The following is a 12,500-nucleotide window of genomic DNA, read 5'->3' on the forward strand; positions in this document are numbered from 1 at the left end:
GGTGTTTAACCCTTACCCCAGTCTGGTGTTCCATCCTTACCCCAGTCTGGTGTTTAACCCTTACCCCAGTCTGGTGTTCCATCCTTACCTCAGTCTGGTGTTTAACCCTTACCCCAGTCTGGTGTTCCAGCCTTACCCCAGTCTGGTGTTTAACCCTTACCCCAGTCTGGTGTTCCATCCTTACCCCAGTCTGGTGTTTAACCCTTACACCAGTCTGGTGTTCCAGCCTTACCCCAGTCTGGTGTTTAACCCTTACCCCAGTCTGGTGTTCCATCCTTACCCCAGTCTGGTGTTTAACCCTTACCCCAGTCTGGTGTTTAACCCTTACCACAGTCTGGTGTTCCATCCTTACCCCAGTCTGGGGCCCTAAGACTTGGATAGACATGGAAATATTGCAAGCATTGGGAAGGAACTAAGGAGCCGATATCTAATTTCTTTAACCATTATTAATCTACAATTGTTTCTTGTGGCTGTAATGAAATACTGTAGATTGTTGTTCATTTGCAGATCTACAGGGTGTTACAGGCTACAAATGATCTAGCTAGTCCATTACCTGCACTTTGATTGATCCTAAACATCCACAATGTCAAGCAGCAATATTGTTGTATTCCCTCAACCACATCATCCACCACTGGCATTCATCACTCACCACGGACAGACTGGTGATAATATCATACATCTCAATATCAGCTAGATGACGTTTTTTTTAACCTAGATTCTGGGTGAGTTATGTACATTCGCATGACACTTTGATTTATTGGGTGCAATTTGAAACAAAACAGTTTGTCTGGGTTGTATATAGAAGGTGGAACAGTTTGTCTGGGTTGTATATTGAAGGGGAACAGTTTGTCTGGGTTGTATATTGAAGGGGAACAGTTTGTCTGGGTTGTATATTGAAGGGAAACAGTTTGTCTGGGTTGTATATTGAAGGGGAACAGTTTGTCTGGGTTGTATATTGAAGGGGAACAGTTTGTCTGGGTTGTATATTGAAGGGAAACAGTTTGTCTGGGTTGTATATTGAAGGGAAACAGATTGTCTGGGTTGTATATTGAAGGGGTACAGTTTGTCTGGGTTGTATATTGAAGGGAAACAGCTTGTCTGGGTTGTATATTGAAGGGGAACAGTTTGTCTGGGTTGTATATTGAAGGGGAACAGTTTGTCTGGGTTGTATATTGAAGGGAAACAGATTGTCTGGGTTGTATATTGAAGGGAAACAGTTTGTCTGGGTTGTATATTGAAGGGGAACAGATTGTCTGGGTTGTATATTGAAGGGGGAACAGTTTGTCTGGGTTGTATATTGAAGGTGGAACAGTTTGTCTGGGTTGTATATTGAAGGAAAACAGTTTGTCTGGGTTGTATATTGAAGGGGGAACAGTTTGTCTGGGTTGTATATTGAAAGGAAACAGTTTGTCTGGGTTGTATATTGAAGGGGAACAGTTTGTCTGGGTTGTATATTGAAAGGAAACAGTTTGTCTGGGTTGTATATTGAAAGGAAACAGTTTGTCTGGGTTGTATATTGAAAGGAAACAGTTTGTCTGGGTTGTATATTGAAGGGGAACAGTTTGTCTGGGTTGTATATTGAAAGGAAACAGTTTGTCTGGGTTGTATATTGAAAGGAAACAGTTTGTCTGGGTTGTATATTGAAGGGGAACAGTTTGTCTGGGTTGTATATTGAAGGGGAACAGTTTGTCTGGGTTGTATATTGAATGGAAACAGTTTGTCTGGGTTGTATATTGAAGGGAAACAGTTTGTCTGGGTTGTATATTGAAAGGAAACAGTTTGTCTGGGTTGTATATTGAAAGGAAACCGTTTGTTGTGTTCGAGGCTGACAGCCCCGCGGATATTTGATTTGAGCTCATCTGTGTGACGTTGGGTTTAATTCAAGTCATGACACTCACTCCATCTCCTGAAGCAAGCCTATATATTTCTACCAGAAGTTTGTTTTGCGACCTCAATTACATGTATGTGTAACATGCCTACAGGGGCAAAGTCAAGAACAGCCAACGAGACACAGTTCTTTGTCTGTGGAACTGAATTACATTTTATTTTAAACATGTCATGCAATGTGATAAAAAAATGTTTTAAAAATCTGTGTTTTTTTTCATAATTTTGCTTTTATTTGAAAGGGAAAATATATAATTCAATAAATATTGTAGCAACAACAATGGGACACAGACATAACAGTTACATTAAAAAAAGGGGGAGGATGACCTAATGACAAAACACTTTACACAACAAACAACCGTTTCTTTCTTTTCATTCATTTCTGAAACAGATAGCATTAGCAGGCTAGCTGATGATACTGCTCTAGGAGAAGCTGTTCTGAAACAGATAGCATTAGCAGGCTAGCTGATGATACTGCTCTAGGAGAAGCTGTTCTGAAACAGATAGCATTAGCAGGCTAGCTGATGATACTGCTCTAGGAGAAGCTGTTCTGAAACAGATAGCATTAGCAGGCTAGCTGATGATACTGCTCTAGGAGAAGCTGTTCTGAAACAGATAGCATTAGCAGGCTAGCTGATGATACTGCTCTAGGAGAAGCTGTTCTGAAACAGATAGCATTAGCAGGCTAGCTGATGATACTGCTCTAGGAGAAGCTGTTCTGAAACAGATAGCATTAGCAGGCTAGCTGATGATACTGCTCTAGGAGAAGCTGTTCTGAAACAGAAAGCATTAGCAGGCTAGCTGATGATACTGCTATAGGAGAAGCTGTTCTGAAACAGATAGCATTAGCAGGCTAGCTGATGATACTGCTCTAGGAGAAGCTGTTCTGAAACAGATAGCATTAGCAGGCTAGCTGATGATACTGCTATAGGAGAAGCTGTTCTGAAACAGATAGCATTAGCAGGCTAGCTGATGATACTGCTCTAGGAGAAGCTGTTCTGAAACAGATAGCATTAGCAGGCTAGCTGATGACACTGCTCTAGGAGAAGCTGTTCTGAAACAGATAGCATTAGCAGGCTAGCTGATGATACTGCTCTAGGAGAAGCTGTTCTGAAACAGATAGCATTAGCAGGCTAGCTGATGATACTGCTCTAGGAGAAGCTGTTCTGAAACAGATAGCATTAGCAGGCTAGCTGATGATACTGCTATAGGAGAAGCTGTTCTGAAACAGATAGCATTAGCAGGCTAGCTGATGATACTGCTCTAGGAGAAGCTGTTCTGAAACAGATAGCATTAGCAGGCTAGCTGATGATACTGCTCTAGGAGAAGCTGTTCTGAAACAGATAGCATTAGCAGGCTAGCTGATGATACTGCTCTAGGAGAAGCTGTTCTGAAACAGATAGCATTAGCAGGCTAGCTGATGATACTGCTCTAGGAGAAGCTGTTCTGAAACAGATAGCATTAGCAGGCTAGCTGATGATACTGCTCTAGGAGAAGCTGTTCTGAAACAGATAGCATTAGCAGGCTAGCTGATGATACTGCTATAGGAGAAGCTGTTCTGAAACAGATAGCATTAGCAGGCTAGCTGATGATACTGCTATAGGAGAAGCTGTTCTGAAACAGATAGCATTAGCAGGCTAGCTGATGATACTGCTCTAGGAGAAGCTGTTCTGAAACAGATAGCATTAGCAGGCTAGCTGATGATACTGCTCTAGGAGAAGCTGTTCTGAAACAGATAGCATTAGCAGGCTAGCTGATGATACTGCTATAGGAGAAGCTGTTCTGAAACAGATAGCATTAGCAGGCTAGCTGATGATACTGCTCTAGGAGAAGCTGTTCTGAAACAGATAGCATTAGCAGGCTAGCTGATGATACTGCTCTAGGAGAAGCTGTTCTGAAACAGATAGCATTAGCAGGCTAGCTGATGATACTGCTCTAGGAGAAGCTGTTCTGAAACAGATAGCATTAGCAGGCTAGCTGATGATACTGCTCTAGGAGAAGCTGTTCTGAAACAGATAGCATTAGCAGGCTAGCTGATGATACTGCTCTAGGAGAAGCTGTTCTGAAACAGATAGCATTAGCAGGCTAGCTGATGATACTGCTCTAGGAGAAGCTGTTCTGAAACAGATAGCATTAGCAGGCTAGCTGATGATACTGCTCTAGGAGAAGCTGTTCTGAAACAGATAGCATTAGCAGGCTAGCTGATGACACTGCTCTAGGAGAAGCTGTTCTGAAAATTTTGAAAAGCATCGCGAGTTTAATAAAGGCATTGGAATATACCAGAATTCATGGCGCTTTTTAGCGAAGCCTTGATCTTTAAAAAGTGCATTTATACTTTAGACATATCCAGTGAACAACGTCCTTCAACCAAAGTCATTGCTTCATTTGTTTATTTCATTCCCCTCCCTTGCTGAGAGCAGAAGGTGTTGCATAGCTGAAAGGACATGTCCATAAACTGTTCAGCATCACAATACCCTGTCTATCATTACGCCAAACAGATCAGTCCTAGGATGTCAACGGTCATTGGTTTAAATGATATGGGCTTACAGTAAATTCTACAAAATACAGGAAAGACATGACTGGAACAACGGGACTATTAGGTCAGGAAACACTTGACTTGCAACCACAAGAAGGGGGAAGAGAAACAAACAAGCTGATGGAAACCACAGTGATGTGCTGCGTGCGCAGTGTCATGTCACTTCCAGGTCTTTGATCCAGTGCAAGATGGCCGCTCGTCTTCAGCGTTCCAGAGTGCACCGCTGCAGTCTCTCATGGTGATGGAGTCAGCTGTACAGATGGGGGTTGAGCCAATCATCATGTACAGCGTGGACATCCTTTCTGAAGTCCTTAGAAAAACGTCCGGGACTCGTTCAACTTTTCCTACGTGACACCACTTCCTGTGGAAATGGTAATTTCCTGTGAAAGGCCATGACCACTTCCTCGTCCAGCGCTAAGAGGAAACAGTGTTACTACCTCCCGGGAAGCCGCCGGAAGGAAGGCAGCTAATTGGCCCAAAGCAGAGATAGCTTCCTCTTCTGGTAAAAGATATGTAAGGGAGATGGATGGTAGATAGACAGGCTACACTGAAAGACTATTGTGTTGTCATTGATACGGTGGATTTCATCTACATTTACATTGTATGATGCATATACAAAACTCCACCCCAGGACAGCAGGCCAAGGGCTTTAAAGTGCACGAAGGGAAGGGCCTCACCCTCTAATGTTCCAAAATGCACTATGCTCTGACCTTTAACCCCTGTCCTCACTGCATGCTTCAATCCCAGCCTGCAAACCCACTCCCGAGGGTCGTGACCCTGCCCACCAGGTCACATGACACAGCAACTCTTTGCTTTGTCCTTCCGCAGGTCTGACGCTACCGCCGCGAGGTCGGGCCTAGTGGGCATGTGCGAGATCCTTTTGTTGCCTCTGGTAGATTTGTTGCGTTTGACGTTCTTGTTGTTCTTGTTGACGCAGGCCAAGGTGGCCACGTGGAAAATGTCCCTGACGCTGTTCTCTGACTGCTGGGCTGAGCACTCGATGTAGGGGGCTGAGATCTGTTTGGCCATGTTGGAACCCTGTAGAAAGAAAACACATTGGAATTGGAATTTCAGTTTACTTCCTGAATTGACTGAATTGAAATGGAATTGACCCAAAATCTGAAGAAAATGCACTCTGCAACCACCGTACCTGATCATATGACACAGGCATCTGTCTGTGATTGGACAGCTCCACCAGCGTGGAGAGGTCGGTGCGCAGGTCCGATTTGCAGCCCACCAGGAGCATCTTGGTGTTGGGACAGAACTCTTGGATCTCCCCTTTCCACTGTGGAGGACAGAGAAAGTCATTGAGACTGGGAGGACAGGACCAGACAGAATGGGAGCTAGTCCAGACTAGCCATCAAATACTTGCCTCCTCCCGTACTTGATTCCTCGCCTCCCTCTCAAAGCTCATTGGAGGAGGAGGTACAAGAGGATGGACCTTGGAGCCTCTCCTCCAATGGATTTTGAGAGAGAGTAATTGAGGAATCAAGGACTGGAGGTATCAAGTATTTGACGGCTTGTACACTTTTTTCAGACAGAACCTGAGCCCTCTCCTTCTGAAGGACAAAGCCACTTCCTGTTTCCAGTCCCCATGCCGTATCACACGGCGTTGAACCCAGGAAGGAATGCAGTATCGGAGGCTTTAAGGCCAGAGATAATCCTTCACGTTTCCTCTCAAACACAATAAACACTCTGGGATCAATGGCCTTTAATCAGTGGATATAATCTGCTACTAATGCAGTCTGGAGAACAAGGAGTGTTTGGCTGACTGGCTGGCTGGCTGGCTGGCTGGCTGGCTGGCTGGCTGGCTGGCTGGCTGGACATTGAGGGATCATGTTCAGTGTTGTACAGACAGGTGATTGTTTGAACTGGCCAAGAGGAAGGAAGGAACTGTTTTGGAACGGAACCTTCTCATGTTTTTTTTTTCTATAGCAGAGTCACATCACAGGACACTAAAAGCACTCCCTTCCTTTCCCTGCCCTCCTCTCACCCTAACGCCCCCTAACCCATTACGACCTCTGTCTGTACCTCAACTCTCTAGATGTTTAAGTGGGCTGAGTGGAAAAAAACAGGAAATTACTGGGAAAAACTGGAAATTACTGGGAAAAACTGGAAATGACTGAGAAAACGTTCTGGGGGAGGTCAAGTGAAAAGGATATTAAAATGAATTCATTGAATGAAAACTGGACATGTAGTTTCTTTCAAGTGGGGTAAAAGAAAAACACATGAAGGTCCACATTCTAAAGGCTGTAGAGGTTGACTAATGGTAGCTACACACAAGTGGAGGACGGACCATAATAATGTCTGGAACTGAGCCAATAGAATTAGATCAACACCTGGAAACCATGGAAACCATGTGTTTGATGTATTTGATACCATTCCACCCATTCCACTCCAACCATTATCACGAGCCTTTCCTCCCCAATTAAGGTGCCACCAGCCTCCTGTGGTACACACCTTCTTTATTACGCTGTCGAGTGTGTCAGGACGGCTGACGTCAAAACAGATAAGGACAGCGTCTGAGTCTGGGTAGGAGAGAGGCCTCACATTGTCGTAGTATGGAGACCCTGAAACAACAGAACAAAGCACAGGTCAGCACACGGACAACTACAACTCACACAATACACAGAGAACTACAACTCAAACAATACACAGAGAACTACAACTCACACAATACACATAGAACTACAACTCACACAATACACATAGAACTACAACTCACACAATACACATAGAACTACAACTCAAACAATACACAGAGAACTACAACCCACACAATACACATAGAACTACAACTCACACAATACACAGAAATCTACAACTCAAAAAATACACAGAAAACTACAACTCACACAATACACAGAGAATTACAACTCACACCATACACAGAAAACTACAACTCACACAATACACAGAGAACTAACACTCCAGCTGTGGATGTAAGAGATTAAGACAGAGTGAAAAAACACACATGGATACATTGAGCATCCTATGGGCCAACCAAACCTGTCCAAACCAGATATTGACAGATTTTGCCTCAAAGTCACACAGGAAATCCAATAGTGATAGAGATGAAGATGTTTTGGTGATGAGAGACCATTTCTCAACAGCGAAGGACACAGTCATTAGCATCAAGATAATGCACACTGGAAGAACATCAACAGAAGAGATGCAAACGTTATGCTGACTGCAGCAATACGTTGTGTTTGAGTTTGAGGACGAGGTTACTTCTCTCTCTCGAGACAGACCAGAGTTCCAGAGAAAACAGGAACCTAGAAAACCATGCCAACCCCTTAAACTGAGACCATGTGTAGGAAAACGCCTCTCTCTTTCACTCTCTCCATCCCAACCTCCCTTCATCCCTCTCTCCCTCCCTCCTCCCCTATCTCTGTAACAGCTTAGTGGTGAGGGGTTTAGGCTTACATCAAGGTGAGCGACCGGGGCACGTGAGCAGCTGTGGAAACTAAAGGGCTACCCACAAGCCCCGCTGCCAAAGAATGCGGGGAATTTAGTTTTTCATGTCTAAAGTGGCTGGGACTCTTGGGAGGTCTTTTCCACAAGCCCAGAGGAAGCCACCACACACACCCACCCGCACACAGGAAGGAATGCAGTATCTGGAAGAAGCTGGATCAACATCCATTCATCGTCCTCCTGCCCTGCCACACACCCTATTCCCTATATCGTGCACTACTTTTGACCAGAGTGCTCTATGTAAGTGCACGATATAGGGAATAGACTGTCATTTCAGACCCACCCAGGCCAGGGTTTCTCTCTATAGCTACTGCAAAGATGGCCGTAAGAGGGCTGATCATAAAAACACTGTGTTTGGTTGGATGTTGGATGTTGAGGATGGGGGTAAGGATCAGTTAGAGGATGTTGAGGATGGGGGTAAGGATCAGTTAGAGGATGTTGAGGATGGGGGTAAGGATCAGTTAGAGGATGTTGAGGATGGGGGTAAGGATCAGTTAGAGGATGTTGAGGATGGGGGTAAGGATCAGTTAGAGGATGTTGAGGATGGGGGTAAGGATCAGTTAGAGGATGTTGAGGATGGGGGTAAGGATCAGTTAGAGGATGTTGAGGATGGGGGTAAGGATCAGTTAGAGGATGTTGAGGATGGGGGTAAGGATCAGTTAGAGGATGTTGAAGATGTGGGTAAGGATCAGTTAGAGGATGTGGAGGATGGGGGTAAGGATCAGTTAGAGGATGTTGAGGATGGGGTAAGGATCAGTTAGAGGATGTTGAGGATGGAGGTAAGGATCAGTTAGAGGATGTTGAGGATGGGGTAAGGATCAGTTAGAGGATGGGGGTAAGGATCAGTTAGAGGATGTTAAGGATGGGGTAAGGATCAGTTAGAGGATGTTGAGGATGGGGGTAAGGATCAGTTAGAGGATGTTGAGGATGGGGGTAAGGATCAGTTAGAGGATGTTGAGGATGGGGGTAAGGATCAGTTAGAGGATGTTGAGGATGGGGGTAAGGATCAGTTAGAGGATGTGGAGGATGGGGGTAAGGATCAGTTAGAGGATGTGGAGGATGGGGGTAAGGATCAGTTAGAGGATGTTGAGGATGGGGGTAAGGATCAGTTAGAGGATGTTGAGGATGGGGGTAAGGATCAGCTAGAGGATGTTGAGTATGGGGGTATGGATCAGTTAGAGGATGTTGAGGATGGGGGTAAGGATCAGTTAGAGGATGTTGAGGATGGGGGTAAGGATCAGTTAGAGGATGTGGAGCATGGGTTAAGGATCAATTAGAGGATGTTGAGGATGGGGTAAGGATCAGTTAGAGGATGGGGGTAAGGATCAGTTAGAGGATGTGGAGGATGGGGGTAAGGATCAGTTAGAGGATGTTGAGGATGGGGGTAAGGATCAGTTAGAGGATGTTGAGGATGGGGGTAAGGATCAGTTAGAGGATGTTGAGGATGGGGGTAAGGATCAGTTAGAGGATGTTGAGGATGGGGGTATGGATCAGTTAGAGGATGTTGAGGATGGGGGTAAGGATCAGTTAGAGGATGTTGAGGATGGGGGTAAGGATCAGTTAGAGGATGTGGAGCATGGGTTAAGGATCAGTTAGAGGATGTTGAGGATGGGGTAAGGATCAGTTAGAGGATGGGGGTAAGGATCAGTTAGAGGATGTTAAGGATGGGGTAAGGATCAGTTAGAGGATGTTGAGGATGGGGTAAGGATCAGTTAGAGGATGGGGGTAAGAATAAGTTAGAGGATGTTAAGGATGGGGTAAGGATCAGTTAGAGGATGTGGAGGATGGGGGTAAGGATCAGTTAGAGGATGTTGAGGATGGGGGTAAGGATCAGTTAGAGGATGTTGAGGATGGGGGTAAGGATCAGTTAGAGGATGTGGAGGATGGGGGTAAGGATCAGTTAGAGGATGTTGAGGATGGGGGTAAGGATCAGTTAGAGGATGTTGAGGATGGGGGTAAGGATCAGTTAGAGGATGTTGAGGATGGGGTAAGGATCAGTTAGAGGATGTTGAGGATGGGGTAAGGATCAGTTAGAGGATGGGGGTAAGGATCAGTTAGAGGATGTTAAGGATGGGGTAAGGATCAGTTAGAGGATGTTGAGGATGGGGTAAGGATCAGTTAGAGGATGGGGGTAAGGATAAGTTAGAGGATGTTAAGGATGGGGTAAGGATCAGTTAGAGGATGTGGAGGATGGGGGTAAGGATCAGTTAGAGGATGTTGAGGATGGGGGTAAGGATCAGTTAGAGGATGTTGAGGATGGGGGTAAGGATCAGTTAGAGGATGTGGAGGATGGGGGTAAGGATCAGTTAGAGGATGTTGAGGATGGGGGTAAGGATCAGTTAGAGGATGTGGAGGATGGGGGTAAGGATCAGTTAGAGGATGTGGAGGATGGGGGTAAGGATCAGTTAGAGGATGTTGAGGATGGGGGTAAGGATCAGTTAGAGGATGTGGAGGATGGGGGTAAGGATCAGTTAGAGGATGTTGAGGATGGGGTAAGGATCAGTTAGAGGATATGGAGGATGGGGTAAGGATCAGTTAGAGGATGTTGAGGATGGGGTAGCTTGCTGAGCTTGCTGCTCAGTCCTCAACGGAGAGGAACGCAGAAGGATATGTTTCACATATTTACTGGAAGTTCTATAATCACTAAGTGACACACAACCACATCCAGACATTCAGAATAGTGACAAACCCTCCCTCCACATGAATTCTGGGGGCAACATTCAGAATAGTGACAAACCCTCCCTCCACATGAAATCTGGGGGCAACATTCAGAATACTGACAAACCCTCCCTCCACAGGAAATCTGGGGGCAACATTCAGAATAGTGACAAACCCTCCCTCCACATGAATTCTGGGGGCAACATTCAGAATACTGACAAACCCTCCCTCCACAGGAAATCTGGGGGCAACATTCAGAATAGTGACAAACCCTCCCTCCACAGGAAATCTGGGGGCAACATTCAGAATAGTGACAAACCCTCCCTCCACATGAATTCTGGGGGCAACATTCAGAATAGTGACAAACCCTCCCTCCACATGAAATCTGGGGGCAATTTTCAATGTTATTTTATAGAGGATGGGGTTGCTGCTAAGGGTCATGTAGTTCTATAGAAGACAGATTCAAAACCTCACAATAAGTTTGTGGCTATCCCAGGACAATCAGTGGAGTGTATTTGGGTGTTTTCCTCAGCCATAAATAGCTCTCTTATGGAAGTGTTATAGGAGGATGCTGCTATGTGTCTGTTTCATCCCAGCTGGATCTGAACCTCTGTGAGGACATCTCCTGGTGCCCAGCTGATAGAACGCAGCACGCACGCACGCACGCACGCACGCGCGCACGCGCACACACACACACACACACACACACACACACACACACACACACACACACACACACACACACACACACACACACACACACACACACAACACACACAGAGAGAGGAAGTTCCACAGTGGACAAAGTCCTGTTGACTATCACCTCATTAGTTTCTGCTCCGTCCTTGTTCCCCTCAGGACATTTTAATCTGAGAGGAAGGAAGACACCCACCCACTGTTCTGCCTCTTTTGTTCTCTTCTCTCTCTCCTTCTCTGTCTCTCTCCTTTTCTCTTGCTCCCTTAATCTCTATTTTTCAATATCTCTCACAGACAGACAGACAGACAGACAGACAGACAGACAGACAGACAGACAGACAGACAGACAGACAGACAGACAGACAGACAGACACACACACACACACACACACACATTGGGGGAGTAGGCAGCTGCTGACACATGCTCCCTGTCTCTCTCTTCAGCCCTCAGAGTGACAGACGAGGCAGAGAGAGAGGCCTGACCACAGAGCTCTGAGTCTTAGCGTGGGTCCCAAATGGCACCCCATTTGCTGAGTGCACTTCATAGGGAATAGGGTGCCAGCTGAGCTGACAGCTGAGTGGAGCCCTGTGTGTACCACAACAGTTCAGCTCCATCTGAACCATTCATTCCACAGTTAGTCCTGCTGCCAGACCTCTGAATCCCATCAACCTCAAGTCCTGCTGCCAGACCTCTGAATCCCATCAACCTCAAGTCCTGCTGCCAGACCTCTGAATCCCATCAACCTCAAGTCCTGCTGCCAGACCTCTGAATCCCATCAACCTCAAGTCCTGCTGCCAGACCTCTGAATCCCATCAACCTCAAGTCCTGCTGCCAGACCTCTGAATCCCATCAACCTCAAGTCCTGCTGCCAGACCTCTGAATCCCATCAACCTCAAGTCCTGCTGCCAGACCTCTGAATCCCATCAACCTCAAGTCCTGCTGCCAGACCTCTGAATCCCATCAACCTCAAGTCCTGCTGCCAGACCTCTGAATCCCATCAACCTCAAGTCCTGCTGCCAGACCTCTGAATCCCATCAACCTCAAGTCCTGCTGCCAGACCTCTGAATTCCATCAACCTCAAGTCCTGCTGCCAGACCTCTGAATTCCATCAACCTCAAGTCCTGCTGCAAGACCTCTGAATCCCATCAACCTCAAGTCCTGCTGCCAGACCTCTGAATCCCATCAACCTCAAGTCCTGCTGCCAGACCTCTGAATCCCATCAACCTCAAGTCCTGCTGCCAGACCTCTGAA

The 12,500-nt window shown here is 46.0% G+C and overlaps 1 protein-coding gene across 1 annotated transcript in view; it reads right to left on the reverse strand.

The window, feature by feature from the left end:
• Positions 1-3,932: 3,932 nt before the first annotated feature.
• The window catches only part of LOC139402724 (rho-related GTP-binding protein RhoE-like), a 20,495-nt gene continuing 11,927 nt past the window's right edge, over positions 3,933-12,500 (reverse strand). The window contains exons 3-5 of the mRNA XM_071146625.1: positions 6,881-6,990; positions 5,571-5,705; positions 3,933-5,458 (exon numbers count right to left, since the gene is read on the reverse strand). Of these exons, the coding sequence (XP_071002726.1) occupies positions 5,210-5,458; positions 5,571-5,705; positions 6,881-6,990 (494 nt within the window). The 3' untranslated portion in view covers positions 3,933-5,209. The remainder of the gene's footprint in view (positions 5,459-5,570; positions 5,706-6,880; positions 6,991-12,500) is intronic.

The sequence above is a fragment of the Oncorhynchus clarkii genome, unplaced genomic scaffold (assembly GCF_045791955.1).
Source record: "Oncorhynchus clarkii lewisi isolate Uvic-CL-2024 unplaced genomic scaffold, UVic_Ocla_1.0 unplaced_contig_3570_pilon_pilon, whole genome shotgun sequence".
Classification (NCBI taxonomy): domain Eukaryota; kingdom Metazoa; phylum Chordata; class Actinopteri; order Salmoniformes; family Salmonidae; genus Oncorhynchus; species Oncorhynchus clarkii.